Raw genomic sequence first — 24,194 nt, forward strand, 5'->3', positions numbered from 1 at the left:
GTCTTGTTATTATATCCTTTTTTCTAATTTGAACAAAATGGCTATCTCAAACTTCTATCGGATACATTTGCAAAAAAGATAACGAGAGGGAAGCTAGTTGCCCTGCAATCTCTTTCAACTCTTTAAAAGGTTACTAGAACTTCTTATTTCCAATTGAATGTACCCTCTCTAAATACTATACGACCATACCTTCCACAAAAACCTTATATGCTAATAATGAGCAGCTAGTAGAACTTATAGCCCTTTTCCTTTAGGACTGTGGGGGGGGGGGGGTATGTCATCCTGAAGGACATAATTGCTGGACCTTTCAACTGTACTGAAAAGAATGGCTATCTAAAAAAAACATTGGATGTGTTTAGAAAAATGATGGGTGCGGAGGGGGATGGTTGCCCTCCAATGACTTTTGACTCTATAAAACAGCACTAGAATTTTAAATTTCCGATTGAGTGAACACCTGTTGAAGCTTTTACTGCATCTTTTTCTATATGAAGTGCCTTGGTCAGAAAAAAAAAAACAATAATTACTTTGAGCACATCGTGCACAGGCCGAGATCGTGATTTTGAGAAAAATGATGGGTGTGGAGGGGGATGGTTGCCCTCCAATCACTTTTGACTCTATAAAGCAGCACTATAATTTTAAATTTACAATTGAATGACCCCCCTTGAAGCTTTTACTACATCTTTTTCTATATGAGGTGCCTTGGTCAGAAAAAACAATAATTGCTTTGAGCAGAGCCCGAGATCGTGATTTTGTACAAATGACATAAATCAATGTTAAGCCGGCTTCTCCCCTTACAAAATTCTTATGTAATAACACATTATATTAAAGATGACAATGGTGATCAGAATTGGTAAGTTATATGCGTTTCTCAAGAAAAGCTAAACCATAGGCAGCGTAATAGCGCTGCCTAGGGAAAGAACAATTTGGGTGCAATGTATATTAATTTTATTTTTGGTTTTTCTGACCAAGACACTTCGTATAGAAGGAGTTGTCGTAGAGGAATGTTGAAATTTCAACATTTGATTATTAAATTTCATTTCAATCTAATTATCAAGTTTTGTAATGTTTTTCATGAATTCTAAATGAATATTTCTTAATTAGTTAATTAGTTGTTTTTTTTATACATGACAGCTTTAATACAAACATTGACTTTCATTTTTATTTCAAGAAAATTATCGATTAATGTTTCGGTCTACAATAATATAATAACTTAAATTGCTATCCGATGTTCTTAATATTTCGCTCCAATTGTTCCTCAAAAATTTGATATCAAATCCCATTACATCGGTAGAACAAAATGTCCTGACTTTATTAAATGTTTTTTTTTTATAACCGCCTTTAAATTAATGCAAATTTCATTGGCTATTCACCAAACTCTTTAGAACTTTCATATTTCTCCGCGCACTTTCCTCGCGCGGTCTTCATTTTAGACCAAAACAGCGGGAATTTCGGAGCAAATATTCCAAAATCAAGACATCTAAAAACAAATGAAAAAAAAACTTTTTAAAGACTGAAAACCCCACAAGATTGACAAAATTAACTATAACAAGGCACATCCAAAATATAACTGATACCAAATTCCATTCCGTTACCAGCTTTAATTTAAGGTTAGTCTTATTGGCTAGAGCCAGCTATAGGCTAAAATCTTTCAAAATTTCAGGTTCTTCATTAATTTTACCCTAGCATTCCACCCTCCTCCTTTTTTTAAATAACGATAAAAAGTTTTTCGCTAAAATTTTTAAATACAAGACATGTTAAACACAAATGAAGAAAATGATTACCCTAAACGTAGATAATATAAACCATAAGAGGGAACTTCCACAAAATTTAATCGATACAAAATTTTATTACATTAGTAAAACAGTAAAAAAAAGACATCTATCACAAAGATAAGATTAAAAACCGGGTTTAAACTTTACTTAATAATTGGCCTTCCAACGTTTTCTTCTTTACATGTGACTTCTTTGTATTTCTTAACCTCGAGTAGGTATCGCTCCATTGGACTTAATTTTCCTAATGGCTAGAAATAAATAACTAAAAATTCTAAAATGAAATAACCAATATGGTGAGTCCTACCCATGGGCTCATATTTTCTTCTTTTAATTAGTAAGTGTAAATCCAATTAAGGTAAATAAAATCACAGGATGAAAAACTGAGATACCAACTCAAGTCAGTTAATGGCTAGAAATGAATAATTTAAATAGCCTCACATTTTTCTTCTTTTTAAGAAAGAGCTGATATAATTAAAATCAATAAAATTAGAGGATTTTGCGTTAGAATAAAAAGAAAAAACGAGAAACATTTGAGCTGTGAACTTGATAGCTCTTATTCGCCTTTTTTTATACCGCCATTTATCGGAGCAGTTGATTTGACTGGAACTCTTCAAGCAAGCTGTACATATGAAGAGGGGCTTAAACCTAATAACCTTTCTTAAGAAATCTCAAAAATTATCCTATGCTTTCATACATTTTTCAGAGACCTTGCCCATTTTCTCATGATTATGAGCCGTTTTCTCGTCCACTTCCCTCCCTTTTCAGAGACTTTACCAGTTTTCTCATGTTTATGACCCAATTTTTTCGCTACCACCCCTCCCTTTTCAGAGACATTGCCCTTTTTCTCATGATTATGACCCATTTCCTCACCCACCCCCTCCCTAGAAAAACGGTATACGTAAATGCATGTCTGCAGCAGCTAGTTCTATGCAAATTTGGTGTATTAAGGTTATATTCTGTAGATAAAAAAGTAAAAATCACATTCTATGAATTAAATAGCAAGTAATCAAACAGTTCATGGTAAAGAAGTGGAACTAAGCAGAAACTGAGGCCAATAGTAACCGAAACTCTAGAAAACAGAATTCTAATAGCACTTGAAACATCAAAAGAATTCCCTTTTAGCCCTGATTCAATATACATAAAATTCATCACGTTTAACGACATCTATCAAAACTCCCCCAAACGGACTAGCGATTTTGATGAAAATCATCCAAATAGGCTGCAAACTTAATGAAAATAACACGCCAATGTAGATGTTTCAAACTCCTACTTACAAAAATGTGGAATGTTGCATTTCTTTTCCCAGAAGAAAGGTTACAGATGCGTATTTATTTATTGTTTTTTCTAAAGGTAATCGCATCGAACGGAAATTAAAAATTCTAGTCCTTTTTAAGTAAACAAATAGATTACACCACGGGAAAGCAATTTCTGCCATTTTATGGCACCCAACTATAATTTGGTCCAAAAAGAACCAAACTGTTATCGACTGAAAATTCTGAGATCGATTTTGAATCGCTGACAATTTGGTGCTCTTTAGACTAATTGCGACCAAAATCGACCGCAAATCTTTGGTCCAATTGGCGATCGAAGTATCACAAATTTACATGTTTTGCTTCCCAGTTGGGAAAGAAGTAATGCTACATAAAGGCACAGTGGGTCCTGAAAATTCACGTAGTCCATACAAGTAGTTAATATGGATATTTATTTTAATTTAATCAAGTTAATTCACATCTTTTCATGAAATTATCTTTGGTAATGTTTAATTGCATATCATCTATAATGAAGGAAAGACGGTGGGCTATTGTGCAGGAGGTGGTATGGGCATATGCTTAAAAGAGTGCATTTCAATGTCCCAATTGTCTAACTCTCCACGAACCTTCAGATAAAGATAGAAAGGGGCGGGGCATTATTAACCTCTAATCTCCCATCATTTAGAATAAATCTGAACAATGGCGCTTCGGGGGGATACCTCCCTTCTTATTACAAAAGAAAAAAAAACTACACTTACAAAGCTCATGAGGTACTTAATTGTAATAACTAAGTCTGAAATTGTAAACGAAAATCACCACCAACCTCTAACAAGATTTATTATTTAGAAATTTTTAACCTCATCAAGATTGTAGTTGTATTAACAGCTTCTGCTGGGGATGGGCAAAAATGCCCTGGACCAAGAGTAAGATAAATTTCTTAATTTTTAACGCGGAAACTTGCATTATATTTTTATTTGACTTGTTATCGAATTTTTTTTTAGTTTTGCAATTTTCACTGACTATTTTCCAAAACAAAACCTGAAAAATAAGAAAGGATCATCAGCCAAAACGTATAAAAGATTTTGCAATACGGCAGGGGGGGGGGGGTTAAACCATCCTGAAGAAATGGAGCACTGGCCATTGCACAAGAAAATGTCCCTTGAAGAGCGATCCGAGGTGGGAGAAAATTTCTTTGGCTAGTGCCAGTTCTGATGATCAAGCGCTTCTTCCCACTGATAGCTGGCGAGGGGTGGGTGATTCTCCTCTCTCTTTTGAAGGATGAGCGTTGTCTGCACAAGCCGATCTGAACCTCACGAGTGGGGTTCTTAAAATGAAGGAAACATTGGTGGACATATTGACACCACCAAGGTATGCTATTCTACATGGAGAGTGGGTGAGGAAGAGAGGAACTATTGGCAAAGATAGCTATTGGCATTGGCGGAAAGAAAGAAAGATGGAATATATATTTATGGAATAGTATTAGATTTTAATTTGAATATTTCGAACTTTTAATGAAGTGTTTGATTAGAATTTTTATTAGAGTTTGATTAAAATTTTTAGATTATAATCGTTAGCTTCAAGATTTTGTCAATATTTTTAAGTTTATATGTTGGGTAAAATTTAAATTTAATTGAATATTTAGAATGTATGGGGTTTATGATTGAACATAATTTTAGGGAATATAGAAATATAAAAGATCTAAAGCTGAACTGGCCAGCCATGACAGAAAAAATATGAATACGACAAACGGGAACTAAAATATAAATACGACAAATAAACTAAAACTAAAAACTATACATAAAACTAAAATAGACTCACCTAAAAATATAATATACAATTGCTTAAAATTTACAATTCGTGAAACCACCTCACAAAAGTAACCGGATTAAACCTTTTAAAATATTAAATGAACAAGGAATAAATTATTGCGACATAATTTTATGCAAAGCTTTTGAAGCTGCTATTCGCTTAGGTTTATTATTTGAACTAATCCCTGGACATTTTGCAATACTTTAGTTTTTTTTTAAATATGGGTTCCTTTTTTAAAATAGTATCATAAATAGGATCAATATTTATAATCCCAGTATCTCTATTAAATGATAAACCTGCAAAATATGTTTTTTAATTTCTAATGCTTCAAGAGCCCATTGCGTGGAACCTTTATCATTGGAAATGGCTGTTGCCTCCTCGAACTGCGCAAAATGGTCCGAATTAAAAAAATATATGTTCTGCTAAGGCTGAAGTGAAACTGTCTGGAGGTTTTGTAAATTTTACAGCATGATCTATTGAACTCCAGTGCTCAATAAATCTTTCTATAAATTGGTGGTGTGTTTGACCGATGTAAAATTTCCCGCAAGAGCAAGGGATGCTATAAACTCCACTTGACAAAATATTCCGTGTTATATCTTTTCCAGGATTTAGAAAGTTACTCAGTCGTCTGATTGATTTAAAACAAGTTGAAATATTATGTTTGAGTAAAGTTCGTTTGATTTTCTCCCCAAGAATTGGTATGTATCTTATTCATTTGTTATTTTAAAAGGTTTAATCCAGTTACTTTTGTGAGGTGGTTTCACGAATGGTAAATTTTAAGCAATTGTATATTATATTTTTAGATGAGCCTATTTTAGTTTTATCTACATTTTTTAGTTTTAGTTTATTTTTTTTTTCTCTACGCTGAAGACGCCTTGTTAGATACGGGCGGAATATCCGTTTTTGTTTTTTCTTCGTTTTCATTTACTGGCCATAGACCCGTTTGTCGTATTTATATTTTTTCAATATAGAAATAATATAGGATTTTGTATGATTTAAAAAAATTTATAGAGTTTAGATTTGAAGTATTTGAGACTTAGATTATAGAGTTTAGATTTGAATTAGTGGTTTTTTTTATGCATTGAGGGGGATACGATTCGCCTGGATTGTGAAATGTTTGATTTTTGGGAAATTTATTTGAAGGTTGTTGTAGCTACCCAATAAAGCAAGGCCCAGCGAAAGTAGAATATGATGAAATGGGATTTATTTGAAAAAAAAAAAAAATGGTGTTACGTTTTTTTTTTTTATTTATGTAAATGTAGTGAAAAAGAAAAGTGAAAGTATTTTAAAGTTCAAAAATGTGTATGAATTGTAAATTTGTATTTTAATGTTATATGTTATAGGCCTAATGAATGGGAGCAGCCCCTTGCAGCCGTGGGTAGCTAGAATGTGAATTTTGAAATTATTATATAGTAAATTAATGGATGGAAAGTCGTATGAACGGGGAAATTGATAAAAAAAAGGAAAAAGGGAGATAAAATGTATTGGGAGAAAAACAATTGGGTATGTGAGGAATTACAAAGGTAGAAAGCTATGGAATGCCGAGTAAGAGGTAAGGTACATAGGTGGTAGAGTAAAGAAAATGATAGTGAAATAATGATGAATTAGATTACAATTAAGCAGGGAGTCTTAGAGTAAAAAAAGCGAAGGAAATGAGATTAATTTTCTATTTTATTTTCAGGAGTAGGAGAGGAAAATACAAGACCTGGTTGGATTGTGGCCATTGCATGAGGCATCACCAACCCATGGTCAAGAGGGCGAAAGAGAAGAGGAAACGAGAAAGGGAATTAAATTGAAAGGGAGTACAGGAAACCAGAAAGGGAGTTACACTGAAACAAGGATGTTTCAGTGTAGATCAAAGAACGCTGTATAGGGGAAAGAAAAGAAGAAGAGTTTGAAATATGAGTTGGAGGGGGATTTTGTATAATTTTATTATTATAGTCTATTTTTGAATAAAAATATTGGTATTATGGTATTATTGTAATAAAATATTGGTAATATTGGTAATTGGTATTATGCTTTTTGGATCTGTGTGAAGAAACTGGGCCTTCATGGCCTAAACCTTGACTCAGTTTTGACATTACCAAGCAGGTTCTTCAAATACCTTTGGTAACGATTTCCCAAATTGGTGGAAATTTTGGATCAATAATCTATTCTGGAAATTTGTTATAACAATATCAAAAGTAACCACTTTGAAATACTGAGAATTTTGGCTGAGGAAGCCAATACTTTTTAGTAAATCCTTCCAATTTTAGCAATCATTTTCTTAGATATCATTTACTTTCCTACATGCTAGTCTGCCTGAGATGAGAGTGACTAGCAGGGGCGTCGTTTGGGGTGGGGAGCGGCAGTTATCTCCCCCCAATAATGTGGAGAAAAAATTATTATGTATCCCATGCCCCTTGACTATCTGGATATGGACCCCTCTTACCCCCCTCCCAATAGAAATGCTGGAGATTCACCACTGGTGACTAGCACTCCTAGCGGTTACTATATCAGTACTTATGCTTTATATATAACACACGAAAGGAGTCAAGTTTTGTTCATAATAATGAAATAAAAATGAAATAGTATGAAAATATAATAGTTTAGAAACAAATTTGGGCTATATATTTGCACATTAGGGGGAGTGGGGAGTAAAGCATAGCACATATAAAATACGTAACCTAACCTAGGTACCTTCTCCCCCCCCCAAACCCCCCAAAAACAACAGTTTAAATATTGTAAACGCGATAAGGAATTACGCTTTGCAATCCATTATCCTTGCAAATGCCCGTTTGACGGCTTTCCATTTGTATTTCCTTGTAGAGTCTATAGCGCTGTGATATATATAAAGCATAAGTACCACTATATCTAGATAATTTAGGTGGGATCGTTATGTTTCGAATATACACTATGCCTGATTTTTTTTACCAGTATTTTTGACCCAGGGGGGGAGGAGGAGGAGGAGGAGGATGTCTCTGAACAAAAATTGGGTCATGAAAAAATCTCCCAAAAATTAACAATTGTATTTCGCGTTAAAGCTTGTGTATTTGAGGATTTCAATTTTTAGAAAATTGCAAAGAAACAAACTTTTATTCAGGGAACTCCCCCCCTCCCCAAACAAGTAAGGAAAATAGAAGCAATGAAATAAAATGAAGATAGTGCTGATCAAAAGGCAGCATGCCTTTTGATCAGGTATCCTTTGAGATGCCTTTTGAGATAGTACCTGATGCAGTATCAGGTACCTTACCTCACATTTAACAAATTGCATTTGAACCAAACATATTGAACTCTTGAATAAAGGTGTCGATTTGCTTCACGCCAACGCATGCCCACGCATGGGACTGCTGACCCAGTTAACACTTAAGAACTGGGACTGCACCCTTCCCTACCCCTACAACCCTATTCAATTTGTTGAATCTCTGAGAGGATTTATATGGGAAAAATCTTTGATGCACTAAAGAAGTTAGAAACCATGCACAAAAGTGGCTCCAGGATCAGCACAACACCAGGAACATACAAGAGTCAGAAGAACAATGTGACAAGTTTATAGATGGTGCTCAAGACTATTTTGATAGCAAACAATGATTTGGACCAGTTAAACAAACTACTTTTTAGCTACATCAATCTATTCGTTCATTTAGCCTATTAATCCATTATGATACTAATAACTCTATTACAGTGCTGACAACCCTGTTTTTCAAAAGTATTCAAAATCGAGAACTTTGAATCTGGCACAAACAGGAAGCATCACAAGTTTCCCAAGCTTAATTGGTACAATATATTTTATCAAGGTAGGTGTACTTTCTTTTATTAATATCTATAAAAGCTTTTCACAATAAACAAAGGCGGTTCTCCCCTTTTGATAAATCTTCTTCTGTAAATTAGCTTTTGCGGAAAATGCCTGAACCTAATTGATCACTTATTGGAAATGACCATCAACTGAAAATCTGTTCACAATATATTTTTTTCCCAGGTTTAAAATTTGAGAAATATTGGAAAAATCATAATTATAAACAACTTCCTTTACCATAAATACAGTGAAGTTATTGAGATACCCCAGTAAAAGTTAGAGAATCACTAATGTTCTCTTTTTTGAAGTTATGTAACTCTGAAATTACACATGGGACGTATACACGGGAAGAACAACGAGGCCCAGCTCCCTCTGGAATCCCACAATGTTGCTAATTGCTGAGTCTATCCATGCTGAGTCTTATCCATGTTGTGAAATTAGATTTATTTTTTTACTGTCCCACTCTCATCCGAGGACTTGCAGTATATAAAGAAAATAATTACAATATCTCAAACAATAAACTTTTTTGTACAGAAGGGAGGTCACCAAATAGTGGAATAATGTCTTTCCACAAGATCTATTAATGGCATGAATTGACCAAATATTTGTGAATCTAAAGCTATCCATCCAGTCAATAAGTAAAAACACAAGGGTTAAAACACATTCAGCCCTAAATGTGTTGTAACCTGACTAACTCCTTAGCTACCAAGATTGATGGGGATGAATAAGTTGATGACTGAGGTAATATTTTCTATCCTGCTGTCTTGGCTTATCCTTACTGAATGGAACAACTTGTATAGTGGCGTTATTTCACAAAAGTTAGGAGGAGCGGATATTTTTCAAAATCAAGGGGGTAATTTTGTTGTTTTGCTCAAATTTTTCAATGCAAATACCAAAAAAAGCATTTTTCAAAATCTAGGGGAATTCAGGGAGGGGGCATACTCATCTCCCTTGCATCCAAACTGATGCCACTGAGCTTAGGAATGGAGCTTATATCTATTACTTCTAACAAAGCTTGGATCTATACATTAGACATTTTACTAGATATGTTGCAAAACTGCATGCTGCAAACACTGATTTAACAACATTGCTTCAGGTAAATAATTTTCATTTCAGAAATTCTGAAAAAAAAATAATTTGCATCTTTCAGAAGAAAAACCAAACTCAATACAACAGGATATTTTCTTCCTTTTATTCACAAACACTCATCTTCCCAACAACCAAAACAACTTTCAATCAGTGAGGGAAATACAAAGGTTTTGTTTATTTCATTAGTCTTTTTTACATATTAGGACACCAGAATGTCAATATATCAAAATCATGGTTATGAACATACATGCACACAAACCCTTAAGATGGGGTGAAAATTCAAAAAAAAAAAAATCAACACCATTATTTTTTGTGATGTGTTGGGGGATTACTTTAGATCATTCTGAGGTTTGTACCCCCCCCCCCCTCTCTGCATATATTCAGTTAAGAATTTAACAAGACTTTGAATAGCTTTTTCCTACTAAACACATTTTCAAAAGATAAATGGGGTCCAAAATAGTGGTCATATCTCATAAGAAAAATGCATGTTTAAAAGTTAATCATTTCTGGGTATACTGCCCTTCTCTCACCTGGAGAAATCTTCAGATAACCCTTTTCCCAAAAACCCTCTGATCCCTCCATTCTCCCAAGGTTCAGATCCTCATATGCCTATGCTACTTGTGTTTGATCATAAAAATAATTTAAATTAAAAATACAATGGAGCACTTACATCTCAAATAGTTTATTATTTTCTTCTATAATATAGAAGATTCAATGATATTTACTATAACTCGATTAGCATTAATAATAGATTAAAAATAATAAATACCTGTGAACTTACCATCTCATTTTCAATAGTTTTTTGTTTCTTTACTATCCCAGTAGGAAGCACCTTGTGAGCTTTACGTTTTCCAACCTGTAAAAATTCTCACAACTGAGCTAATGTTGAGCAACTTCAATTCAGTATGATAAGCATATGGCCTTTATTCTTGAAAGAATATAAAAAAAGGGGAAAAAATTTGTAAAAGCAGAAAAACATACAAATAAGAAGGCTTTCCTTTAATTTAATCAATATTTTAAATTTAAAGCAAGCTTACACATGCTAGTCCACTTGGCCAAAGAAAATTATTCTGCTCATATTTGCTGAAGACCTATTCAAAAACTTGATTTCCAACTATGACATATATTTTTTAGAAACATTTCAAGCAATTAGATCTGTCTGGGTTAAAGTATAGCCAATCTAATGTCAACCAAAAATCGTCATAACTTGATGACACAAAATTAATATTATTATGTCACAGCAGAATAGAAAGTAAAACTTATGGCCATACTTTCCATACATATTAGTCTTTATGCCAACATCTTCTTGATATCAATACTAATAAAAAAAAACAAGAGCTGTTAAACCAATAAGTTGATCTAATAAGCCAAAGGAAAGTAAACAGTTAAAAAATCACAATTGAAAAAATTCATTTTCTAAAGTTACCCAATGCAATTTTATTACAATACAAGTTCTGCAAATGCTCAGAACTAAAACTGTATTTTTTTAGGACTGAAATTTTCTGTGGAGCCTTTTTCAAAGTTAACAATAAAAGTTGTATAAAAACAATACAAACTGTATTAAAAAAGAAAAGGCAACACTTTATGGTAAACTTACAATAGGCAATGGGGGTGTTGGTACACCAGCTTTATCAGCCAATTTCTTTTCATTCTTGTTTTTGAGATCCTTCTTTTGTTCTGTAGCTGAATCATCTGACAACTGCTTTTTTTGTTCTTCTTGCATCTTTTTGAACATTTCTAGGAAGCTACCATCATTTTTGAAAGGGACTTTGATAGCTGATGAATTCATGGTTGATGTTCCTGAAAGCATTGACAAAATTTTGAGATTAATTGTTTTTATTACTACTGTCCTTCAGTCTGTTGATTTTGAACTAAACTTAATTTGGTGGAAGTGATGAAAAACTTGAGAGCCATAACTGATTAGAGTTAAGCCAAGACAGATAGTCTCTGTCCCTCTGGCACAACTTTTTAAGAATTGTATAGAAATAATTCATTTCACTTGTGGATAGATAGACAGAGAGTAAGGGTAATTCAAATAGTCTATCATTTCTGTGAGCCATTTCAATGCAATTGGAGACCCTCAAAAAATGATTGAAAGATTTATGACTAACCATGTCCACAGAACTTTTAGGCAATTGGGCAAATGTACTGGAAAAATTGCCAGTCCTGGAAAAGCCCACAGGAATTGCAATGGGGATGACCAAGATTCATGAGTTGGCTCATGATTGACAATGTTCACTAGACTAGTGGGCACAATGGGGGACTGAAGTTGCCCAGACTGGCAGACAAACAATCAGCCTAAGTCTTATAGGCCTGCCTACATAGAGTCTCAAGTGGGCAATTTTCAACCTTTATTAGATTATTACTAGAAGATAACCAAGAGGCCCTTTTCAACCAGAGCAACAAACCTTACAAATAACTATCTTATTTTGCTGAAAGAAGTCAAGATTGTAGCCTAGCTTCAAAACCAGGATTCCCAGCATAGGGAGCAGGCCCCACCAGTGGGACAGGGCAATATTTTTGTGGGTCATGGGCATGATATGCCCATATGTTCCCTGATGTGCCCTTTGGGCATCTATACATCACAGTCTTAATTAAGAACAAGGCCATATCCAGTGGGGGGGGGGCTACCCGGTTTGAACCCCCCCAAAAAATGTTTGACCGAGTCGAAAATTAGTAACCCCCTCCCCCCCCCCAAACAAAAATCCTGGATCCACTCTTGATTAAGAAATTTTTTTTTAAAGCAAATGACCTCACATTCATATGCATTTAAAGAGCAAAAAATATACAGGATAATATTGCAATAATGTTATGCACTATATAAAAGGAGTTTTATATTGATAATATTTTTCTTTAGCATAAAATATGCCCAGTGAACAACCCCCCAAAATACCAAATTAATAGCCTCTGGGGGGGGGGGGCATCAGGATTTTAGAAATTTCTAAGTGGAGCATGGCCCAAAATTGGTTGGGAACTACTGATCTAAAACTATATACATCACTGAATGTTATGAGCATTTTGTCCAAGTTTAAGAAGGATACATTAAAAAAGATATATTTGTCAAAGATTAGGCACTGTCCTATTGCTGGGGGGTCTTACCATACACAGTGATATTAATGAATTTCAGTTACATCATATTATTTTAAAATAATAAAAAAACGAAGATTGGAATGGAAAAAAGACAAAAGTGATTAATATAAACCTGCTGCACATAAAACAGTAAGAATTTTGTGAGGCAAATAGTGTTTTTTTTGTTTTACATACAGTGAAACCAATGTCTAGGACCAAAAAAAAAAAAAAAAAAAAAAAAAAAAAAATGGCACCAAAAAAGAGACAACGTGAGAGCCCCGTAAAAGGACAAGATAAGTGCCCGGGATGTGCAAAAAGCCTGGACAAGAACTCGCAAGCCATCAACTGCGACAAATGTCCTAACTGGTTTTGTATTGAGTGCCTAGGATTAAGTGATGAACAGTACGTCCTGCTAGAGAAAATGAATCGTACAATGACCTGTGAATGGAGCTGCCCCCGGTGCATCTTGAACAAGCCTGTGCGCGACGCCGACACCCTAACCAAAGCCATCGAATCTTTCAAATCAGAGGTGCGAGAGGACATTGCTAGCATAACGACCACAGTCAACAAGGGTCTCAGAGAGATTCACGATGAACTTGCCACAAAATGCAATGTTCTCAAGGTAAAAGCAATTGTTGAATCGGCAATTACCGCTCAAGTGACGGGGCTTGCACCAGATGCACTAGACAAACATATACGCCGTATAGTCAGAAGTGAGCAAGACAGGCAGAGACAGAGCAAGACAGGCCCACCCGCCCAGAGTCTCGGGCAAGTGACCCAAAAATTTAAAATATGTGTGAAAAATTCAAATTTTTTTTTAGAATGTGGGGCTAAGCTTAGGCAACGAATAGGTACTATTTGAAAGATAAAAATGGCTTTAAACGATTGTTTTGCCTGTTATTTGAAGCAAATTTATGGTCCTATGTCATTTTTAAATTCTTGGTCAACCTTCTTAAGACCATAGGCGGGTCTGCCTTGTTTGCCTCTTTTTTAAATTCTTGATCAGCATGCCTAAGACTCTAGGGAGGCACGACTTTCACAAAACTAACCTGACAAGTATGTGTCCAATAAGAGAGTCATTCATACTCCTGCCATTTACCCGTACCCCAGCCATTTAAACATTTGCCTCTCAATTACTTGGACTATCTGTCTTGGCTTTTCTCTGTCTACAATTACCCAGCCCAGTCTTGATGCAACCTATTGCCCAAAATACTTGATAACTTCAATTCAAAAACTTAACGTCGTCGGATACGGGATTCCGATCCAAGCAAGTGACGAAGACTTCCTTGCCAAATACTTCCAGGACAACTACAAACTAGCGACCAAAGTCTTCAACGTGAAAAGACTACCAGCCTCGGCCCCCATGGCTGGACAACCTCTGCGACACCCACCAGTCCTATTTACGGTAGCCAGCTTCACTGACAAGAAGCTTATCCTGGATGCGTCCTACCAGCGTAAAGACCCGATTCGATTCTATGGCGACAGCTCCAAAGAAGATCGCAATGCTAGAAAAGTCTTGTTGGAAGAGATGAAGAAAAGACAGGTGAATGGAGAAACAGACCTAGTGATAAGAAAGGACAAAATAAAAAAAACAGTCAAACTTGAGCAATACCAATGGAGAGCTGCTTGAGCATGCAAGAATAACCACTACCTCCAACCATCTTGTCCCCCTTGTAAATAGTTCATGTGTGAGTGATAATAATGATGTAAACGCAAGTTTGTGTAAATGTATAAACAGTGAATTAACAGTTACGTCCCCATGCCCTTCTGCCTCGTCCCTCATTATCAGCTCTGTGTACCTAAGCTGCAATTCACCCACTTCAACCAAAAGCGAGAATATTAGTGAGCAGAATAAAAACTCGCCCAGACACACCCAAAAACTGGTGAACATTATGACGGCAAACGTTGATGTTATCACCAACAACATGCCGGAACTGGCAACAGTGCTCCAACTAAGTCAGATAGACATTGCAACTCTGACAGAAATTTGCCCCAATAACTCAAGATTTCAACTGACAGAAGACTCAATCTGCCCCTCTGGATACAACATCTTCAGCAATCTGTCTGATCCAAACCACAGAAGAGGAGTGGCTGTTCTAGCTTCCAAGGAATTCCAGGTAAAAGAAATTTCTGCCCTAAATTCTTACTTACCTTGGGTTGAAGCTACATGGGTCTCCCTGTCCCTACCTAACGAAATGTTTGTCCTAAGCTCAATTTACAGGAGCCCCAGCAGCCCTTGCCAGCTGTCCTCTGAAAGAGCAATTGCCGAAATGACGCAATTCATACTATGCAATTACCCAAAGGCAACCCTGCTCATGACAGGGGACTTCAACCTCCCAAATGTGTCTTGGGTAGATGGCCAAGGTATGACCAAGTCAAGCCTTGAACAAAACCCATTAGTACAAGCCCTCTCCAAAAACTTTCTGTACCAAACAGTAACTATGCCCACAAGAATGTGCCCAGGACAAAATCCCTCCATACTGGGCCTAGTCATAACAAATGACCCAGAAAAGGTGATCAACACACATACTCTCAGTCCAATTGGCTCAAGTGACCACATGCCAGTTTTCTCATCTATTCAACTCAACTCCAAACCATCAAAATATACCAAGCAATCCTTTACAAATTACAAGATAATGGTGGAAGAGCTGTTAGATGCTAACTTGGAAACACTTATATCAGAAGATGTTGAAGCCTCATCGCTAACTCTAAAAAAGACCTTACTAGAGAGCCAAGCCAAACACACCAGCATAACACGGAAAAAGAAACCCAAAACTCTACCTTTCCTCACCACAAAAATCAAGAAACTACGCAACAGGAAGAGAAAACTTTGGGAGAAGTACATGAAACAAAAGACTACAGCTTTGTACAAGCACTACAAAACTGCAAGGAACCTCCTCAGAAAAGAAACTAGAAAACTGACCTCAAACTACAAAGAACGACTGGCCAAAACCATTAAGGAAAACCCAAAATTATTCTGGAAATACATCTCCCATAAGAAGCCAGGCAGACACTTCGTACCAGACCTGGTAAACAACAACTCTTTATCCTCTTGCCCCTCTGAAAAAGCAAACCTGCTTAATCAGCAGTTTGCCTCAGTGTTCTCCATGGATGACCCCCAATCAACCCCCCCACCAGCAGAACAGGCTCACACTCCCTTCCCGATGGTACACTCACCAGTCACAATCAAAGAAGTAACCAAACAGCTTAAGGACCTCGATCCCAATAAATCGACGGGACCTGGTGGTCTCAGCCCACAACTGATGAAGGAATTAAGCCCTGCAATATCAGCCCCACTGGTAAAACTATTCAATCTGTCACTGACACAAGGAAAGCTTCCAGGGGACTGGAAGAAGGGAATAGTCATCCCAATTCACAAGAAGGGTAGCAAAACTTCTGCAGCAAACTACAGACCTATCAGCCTTACATGTGTGGCATGCAAGGTCAGGGAGAGAATCATAAACAAGCGTATCATTAACCATCTTGAGGCCAACTCACTTATCAGCAGTAGTCAGCATGGTTTTCGCTCAAAGAGATTGGTGGACACAAACCTTCTTGAGTCATATAGTCTTGTAACTGACCTACTAGAGAGAGGATTACCTGTGGATATAATATTGTTGGACCTAGCCAAAGCATTTGAGAAGGTTTGTCACCAATACCTCATTCACAGGCTACTTACTCTATCTCTGAGTCCACAAGTGGTCAGTTGGACTGAGGACTTTCTGAGGGACAGAACACAGCAAGTGAAAGTGACAACCAGACCAAACAGCCATGTCCTCTATGACAAAATCAAAGTCACTAGTGGGGTTCCCCAGGGCAGCGTCCTGGGCCCCAACCTGTTCAACATCTACATAAATGAGCTACCCCTCATCACCAACAACAAAACCACCCTATATGGGGATGATTTGAAACTCATAGGTCCTGCCAACTCCTCTTCTTCCATCCAATCCCTCCAAACTGATCTCAACCACATGTGCTCTTGGGTCAAAAGATGGCTGCTGGAATTCAATGCAGAAAAATGCAAGGTCATACACTTCGGACACAAAAACCCCAAACATCAGTACCTCATGACCCAAAATTCTGGAAGTCACCACACAATTGAGCCTGTCCAGGAGGAGAGAGACCTTGGCGTCATTGTTGACTCCCAGTTGAAATTCAGCTCCCACTCACAGAAAATCTCAGCCAATGCTAGTAGAGCCCTAGGCATCATCAAACACAGCATCACCAGCAGGAGTAAACACGTAATCACCAAACTCTACAAAGGATTAGTAAGACCTAGACTGGAGGTGGGGACGATACTGGCCACCCCTCGATTCAAAAAGGACAAGGCAGTTCTTGAGCAAATCCAACGAAAAGCCACTAAGATGATTGCCGGCATGGAAAACAAGACATACAGTGAACGGCTGAAGGAACTCAACCTCCCCTCCTTAGTATACAGACGGAAACGTGGAGACATGATCCAGGTGCACAAACTCCTCTCAACCAATTGAGAAAATGAGATCCTGGAGATCGACACCTCCCACAAAACACGAGGACACCCTAGATGAATCCGCAATCATCACGCTACAACTGGAGCAAGATGCAATTTCTTCTCAAATCGGATTGTGAACCTCTGGAACAACCTCAAGGAGGACACTGTTGCTGCTGAATCAACAGATGCTTTCAAACGCCATCTGGATGCTGAGTGGAAAGATACACTGTGGAAGTTTGACTGGGAAGCACCAGAATCTTCCACCAGAACTTAACCAACTACAACAGTCATCACAAGGAGTGATTCAACAGGATCGAAAGTCCTTATTTCACTCCAAGCTGTGATTTAAGGAATTTAAGGAACCATTAGGGAGGAGGTGTACTTTTGGGAATGAATACATGGTCTAAAGTAGCCTACACACTGGGAAGGCGTTGTCAAGCAACTATCTCTACCCTTTCCTTATTTCTAAGACTTAGAAGATTGCACAGGCTGCATGACAGTCTACACTCTAGCCTATCTATATTTTGAAAAAAAAAGAGGCAATAAAAATAAAAGTAGTACTAATAGATTTCTTATGTTCTCCTATTCCCAAACACATTGAATGCCTTTTTGACAATAATTGCTTTTTTGATTGTAATCAGTCAATGTAATTTGGAGGGGGAAGGGGTGGAGTCAAGTACCTCAAAATACATTTCCATGGGATCATTGATGCTCTGGATTCATCAGCATACACTGAGGGCATTATTCACTTAACTCAACCTCTTTCCATGATAGACAAAGCTGTCTTGTCAAGAATTGTTTCACCACTTTTCCTTGTGGTGGTAAATATAGGCTATACATGATTCATAGCTGACAAAGGGGAAAGGGGAATAAACAACTGAATTCCTTTTTTTTTTTAACTCTTTCCAAAAATGTGATAATCCATTTTTTTTAGAGAGAAGGATTTATTGACAAAACATATAAACAAAAAATTATTGCTACTTCCTTTAAAAAGCAAAGCTTGTCCTTTGGGGAGGTGGAGAAAACAAAATCCTAACAACAAAAAGAACATTTGGCCACCAACACCACTAATATCATTTCACTAAACAATAAATATAAAAGAATATCATATATTTTACTTTTCCTCTGGGAACATCATATCAATAAAACCCCTAATAAATAAATCAATCAATCAAAACTCATATTCTACAAAAAGTAATTCCTTAATTGTTTTTCTAAATAAATTGGGGTCTCCAGTAATCTTAATATCACTGGTTAAATTTTTCATTTCTGTGTACCTCTAAAAATAACAGAAAAACATGAATGGGAAGAAATACCCCTAGGTACATAGAATTCAACACTGCCCCTTGTATCATGAGAATGAACAGTAGACCTACTGGACAATAAATCATCAAAACAACAAGGTTGAATATCCTGCTGCAGTCCAAAAATATACCACAATACATAGAATTCACAAAGGCCTGAAGCCAGCAAACTTTTCAAAATTGGGTATGCCTGCAAAAATCCTTTGGTATGCCTGCTAAAATCCTTACTGCATGATTTTGTAGAACCCTTATTGGTTTTAGAATTCATGGAAAAGCAGAGAGCCAAATACTTGAACAATAAAGCATATACAGGTGTATTAGAGAAAATTAAAGATGGCAAAGGACAGATTTAGGAAAACAATGCTGGAGTTTCTTCATTATACCTAGATTTCTGGTCAGAATTTTACTAGTTAGAGTTACATGGTGCTTAAAAGATGAAGTTTCATCAATTACAATCCCTAGGTATAGATATAGTCTGTTTTATAATGCCATTGGACAAATCTAATTCCTTGATCCATGTGTAAAAGTCCAGTTATCACAAGAAAATAGTAAAATTAGACTTAGCCATGTTAATCCTTAGTTTATTTACCCTCAGCCATGCTAGAATTTGATTAAATGATTTCTTCATGGAAATCTGCAGCAGCTGTGCTGTTTTAGCTGTACTAATGGCTGTTGTACCATTCACCTGCAAATGCACCCTACCTTATCATGATGGCCCCATATACAGCCTAATGAATACATAAAAACTTAAAGAAAACAATGAATTTCTTACTTTACAGTTTGCACTGTAAAAAACCATTTGGGCAAACCTGGAGGATAGCACCTCTCCAGAAGGAGACATGCTAGGACAGAAAGAGATATTTTCATGCTGGGAATTTTATGCTCATTTTCACGGTTTTTAACAAAGGGCTAGTGCCCTTTTTAATAGTAAAAAGTGATTGGAGGGCAACTAATGCCCTCCCATGCCCACTATTTCTCCAAACACATGTAATCAAAATTTTTAAATATCTATTTTGTTCAACACAATTTTGTACAGGGTCCAGAAAATATTTCTTTGAGGATGACCACGCCCCCCCCCCCAGAGCCACCAGGGCAAGGGTTGTAAGTTATGCCCTGGGGGAATATAAGGTATATATAGAAATGGTGATTATATGAAGTTTGAAGGGGTCGAATTGAATTGCTAATCAGAAGTCTTAGTGCTCTTTTTGAGATTCAGAGTGATTGGAGGGTGGATACTCCCCCCCCTATACACACCTTGTATTTTCCCAAAATGCATCTGATAGAAATTTTGAGGTGACCATTTGTTGTCTCAGAAACTTTGAAAAGAGCTCATTCAATAGTGTATTGAAAGGGCCAGTGCCCTTTTTAATAGCCAAAAGTGATTGGAGGCAACTAACCCCCAGTCTACACCCAGCATTTCCCCAAACACATCCAATCAAAATTTTGAAATGGCCATTTTGTACAACATAGTTAAGAGGTCTAGAAACTAGGTCTTTGAAAAAGACAACCCCTCCCCCCAGCTCTCAGGACAAGGGTTGTAATTATGCCCTGGGGGCATACAAGGCATATATAGAAAGGGTGATTTTTAAAACTCTAGGACAGCCAATTTGATTGGAAATTAGGTGTTCTAGTGCCATTTTTAAGATTCAGAGTGACTGGAGGGTAGATCCCCCCCTACATCTTGCATTTCCCCAAAATGCATCTGATACAACATTTTCAGATGGCCATTTGTTGTCATAGAAAATTAAAAAAAGATCATTTGATTGGAAATTGAAACGCAGTACTCTTTTTAATAGTTGAAAGTGATTGGAGGGCAACTAGCCCCCCTCCCTTGCCTACTATTTCCTCAAACACATCCAATCAAAATGTTGAGATAGCCATTTTGTTCAAAGTTGTTGAAAGGCCTGGAAATTATGTCTTTGAGGATGACACCCCCCCCCTACACAGCCCTCCAGGCAAGGGTTTTAAGTTATGCCCTGGGGTATATTTAGAAAGGGTGTTTGTATAAATTTTGGAGGGGGCTCATTGGATTGGTAATCAGAAGTTCTAGTGCAATTTTTAAGATTCAGAGTGATTGGAGGGTGGATACCCCCCCCTGACACCTTGTATTTTCCCAAAATGCCATTTGATAGAAATTTTGAGATGACCATTTCTTGTCTTAAAAACTTCAAAAAAAAAAACAGCTCATTTGATTGGAAATTGAAAGGCCCCCCCCCCATTGAATAGCCCCCACGCCTCCTCAGGACCAGGACACAATTTTCACTCTACTGCAAACAAAATATGTTTGAAATGTTTTCACTTTTCTAAATTCATTAATAAAAAAATATCAAAATTTTACAGAACAAATGTCAGTATTTGCCAATAAACTGACAATTTATGGTCATTTGTTGTTTTTTTTTTCAAGTAAAGTGCAAATTGTGTTTTGATAGTTATTTGTGGTAATTTTATACTTGGAAGATTATTTGACTTAATTTTTGCTCATTTTTGGCTAAATTCCTTGAAACCTCATAATACTGAAAACAGTTTTTGGTAAATCTTTTGTTGTTCATATTATTGACTTACAAATAAAGTGAACATACCACTCAATGCCATTTTTATGCTCTTTCCAGATAGAATAATCACTTTTGCTGCAAATTAATTTTCCCCCCACCCCTATATATACCAATTCAGGGTGTTTAAACTTACCTCTCATTTGCATCAGAAATAAATTTTACCCCCCCTTGATTTGCAAATATATACCCTGAATTGGTATATATAGGGGTGGGGATAAAATTCATTTATGGCAAGCTATTATTGTATTAGGAAAGAGCATAAAAAAGGCATTGAGAAGTATGTTCACTTTATGTGTAAGTCAATAATATGAGCAACAAAAAATTTACCCAGTTTTTGAGTACTTCATTTAAGCAGACAATCTATTTGGCAAGGTTTCACTTTTATAACACAAAGATTTTTGAAGGACATCAAAGGTCAGTGCCCTCTAAGAGGGGGAAGGAGTGGTGGTAGGTACTTCAAAATACCTTCCCAGGACATTCTTAAGTAGACATTCTTAAGTAAAGTTTAAAAGTAATCGTAAAGTTTAAACTTACCTCCCATTTACATCAGAAACAAAATTTGCCCTGCCCCCCCCCTAATGTAGAAATATATAGCCTACCCTGAATTGGCATATATAGGGGGGGGGGGGGCTGAAAATAATTTATTATATAAATGATTATTATATTTGTAATAAAAATAAAAAAGACATCAAGTGGTATATTCACTTTATGCGTAAGTCAATAGGCTATTATGATTTGGTAGAAATTTACCCAGACCCCTACCCAAGTTTTTCTGACATTATTTTTTTGGTAAAATGCTACTCTAGCTACTTTTGGCTATCTTGGAAAGGGGTTAAGCTAGAAAAAAGAAACTTTCAGGGATAGGTCTACAGGCTAAAGTATGACCTGGGATAGTACTTGAAGTACCTACCTCCACTCTTTTTGCCTCTAGAGGCTCCTGAAATTTGCCAACATGACAGGTCTCTATACCTATTGAAATTTTGTCAAAACAACTTTTAACCTTAATTTTCAGTTTCTTTGTCTCTGGCTTTAGTTTTGAAAATGCAATTCCTGTTATTTGAGCAGAATTTTACGCCATATCAATGCAGTTTTTTTAATTTAGGAAATAGGCCTATATTTGCATATCTTTAAAACCTTATAGCTAAATTGAGGCTGAGCAAAGTTGTGAAGCTGAAAAGAATTTTGTTGTACTTTATTTAAACAGAAGATTTATTTTGCAAGGTTTCACTTTTATAACACACAGATTTTTAAAGGTAATCAAAGGTTAGGACCCTCTAGAGGGAGGAGTGGAGGTAAATATTTCAAAACACCTTCCAGGGCATAGCCTATTCCCCAAACTCTGAGGCAAAAGTGCTGCTGCCCTAGCCTTATGTCAAACAAGAAATCCCTTATACATTTATCCTTGCAGTTACTAGATCCATAAATATGATCACACAAGACAAAAGAATCCGTACTTGGCTTAAAAAATCCTAGGACAAATGTTTTAAGGAGTATTCCTATTTTATGTAAGTTTATTCTTTTCTTTGAAACTCCTTTGTGATGTAATAGCCCCGTTTGGGTTCTTGAAACTACTATAGGCCTGTTTTTTCACTCATTAATGTGCTAAGATCTTACATCTTTTGTCAGAAAACGCTTAAAAGTGAAATTTTTGAACAGATCTTACATCTTTGGTCATTTTTGTGCAAACGTCTTTCATCATTCTGCTCTGATCAGCGGTCTAAGAACACTGATGAGTAGATCATCAATGTTCTCTCATCATTCTTCTATATGGCAAAAAAGTGGTGGTCTTCACACTTTTTGCTAATATCAGTGAGCCCTAAGATCTTAGAACAAGGATGTGTTAAAAAACAATAATCTTTGCTCAAAGATGTAAGATCTTAGATGTAAGATCTTAGTGCTAAAAAACGAGCCTTATGATTTCACATCTTTTTTCATCACGTTTTTATACAAAACATTTGTGGTTGATAAAAACGCCTGAGCAGGCTATAAATCTTGGAGTTTATTATATCTGCGTCTCTGTGCGTAGAAGAAAAGTTCAATCAGGAGGAAAAATTCTAGAGGCTAGGTAAGAAATTTACTTTAGTCTCACATTAATGAAACTTCAAAGTTAATAACTTCTGCTGCAATTTTTTTCTGAAATTAAAAAAAAAAACATATAGAGGCTAGCAAATGCACATTACCTTAATTGCCTTAAATTGCACTTCGGAGTAAAATTGAGGTCCATACTGAATCTATTGTGCTCCACGTTGAGGATGATGCAATTTTGTCACTGTGTTCACGCTCAGTGAAACGCCGTAAGAGAGGTCTGCTGAAGAGATGCAATTTAAGCCCACTGAGTAACAGTGACCAAAAGATAGTTATGGCTAGTAATGACTATTCTTCAGGGGTTTAAAACTGAAACCGCCACTCAACAGCAAATTCAGACAGATTATACGAGATGGATAGGTATGACAAGCATTATCAGCCTCCCAGCAAGACTTTTATAATTACGTTGGCATCAATGGGTAATTGAATGAATGGAATGGGCAGTCCCACTCACATTTCCATGATTTGTGAATACATCCCTTGCCAAGTCTGAGCTTAAAATACATATATGAATCACCGGTTCATCTTGAAGACTGTTCCAGTCGTTAATAACGCACTCGGAGAACTAATGCTGCTACGTTCGTGTGTTAAGCAGATGTTTCGACAGCTTATGTGAGTGGCCTTTTGCATTTTTCTGGCTTGAATTATGGTAACCAGACCAATTAAGTCAAAAATTAATTGAATTTGAAATAAAATATTAATGACACACAATTAAATTATGAGGTTTTCAGAATACCACTTTGACTAAGATAAGAGTTGGAAAATTGACCATAAAACAGGTCTTGGAAAACCAGGATATATGTGGATATTCAAGGATAATGAGAAATAACCACATCTTGGCTCATGTACAGGTTTTGTCCGGTAAGCGTGGTTGACCCTAAGGTATAAAAGAAATATTTTATTGGATCTAGCAACTTTTATGTAATAATTCTCAAGTTATCTTTGGTCTTTTTGGTTAGGGTGGCTTTGGAATCGTAAGTGTCTTTAACTACTTTGTTGTCATAATCATCATATCCTT

The 24,194-nt window shown here is 36.4% G+C and overlaps 1 protein-coding gene across 1 annotated transcript; it reads right to left on the reverse strand.

Moving 5' to 3' along the window:
- Positions 1–1,812: 1,812 nt before the first annotated feature.
- Positions 1,813–22,644, reverse strand: LOC148943203 (telomerase RNA component-interacting RNase). The gene is made up of 4 exons (XM_089100937.1): positions 22,546–22,644; positions 11,293–11,495; positions 10,477–10,551; positions 1,813–2,020 (listed from the first exon to the last, which is right to left on the reverse strand). Exons 2-4 carry the CDS (start codon positions 11,482–11,484, stop codon positions 1,916–1,918), a joined length of 372 nt encoding a protein of 123 aa, XP_088957063.1. The 5' UTR covers positions 11,485–11,495; positions 22,546–22,644; the 3' UTR covers positions 1,813–1,915.
- Positions 22,645–24,194: the final 1,550 nt, after the last annotated feature.

Source organism: Artemia sp. Qi Xiang Cuo, chromosome 15, assembly GCF_049724085.1.
Source record: "Artemia sp. Qi Xiang Cuo chromosome 15, ASM4972408v1, whole genome shotgun sequence".
NCBI lineage: Eukaryota > Metazoa > Arthropoda > Branchiopoda > Anostraca > Artemiidae > Artemia > Artemia sp. Qi Xiang Cuo.

Bases quoted from the DNA above. Each gene is read 5' to 3' on its own strand.
- LOC148943203 (XM_089100937.1), bottom strand. From the start codon at position 11,484: ATGAATTCATCAGCTATCAAAGTCCCTTTCAAAAATGATGGTAGCTTC. The intron at 10,552-11,292 runs GTAAGTTTACCA...GAATTTTTACAG, and splicing joins CAACACCCCCATTGCCTATT to GTTGGAAAACGTAAAGCTCA. The intron at 2,021-10,476 runs GTAAGTTCACAG...ATTTATTTCTAG, and splicing joins AAACTATTGAAAATGAGATG to CCATTAGGAAAATTAAGTCC.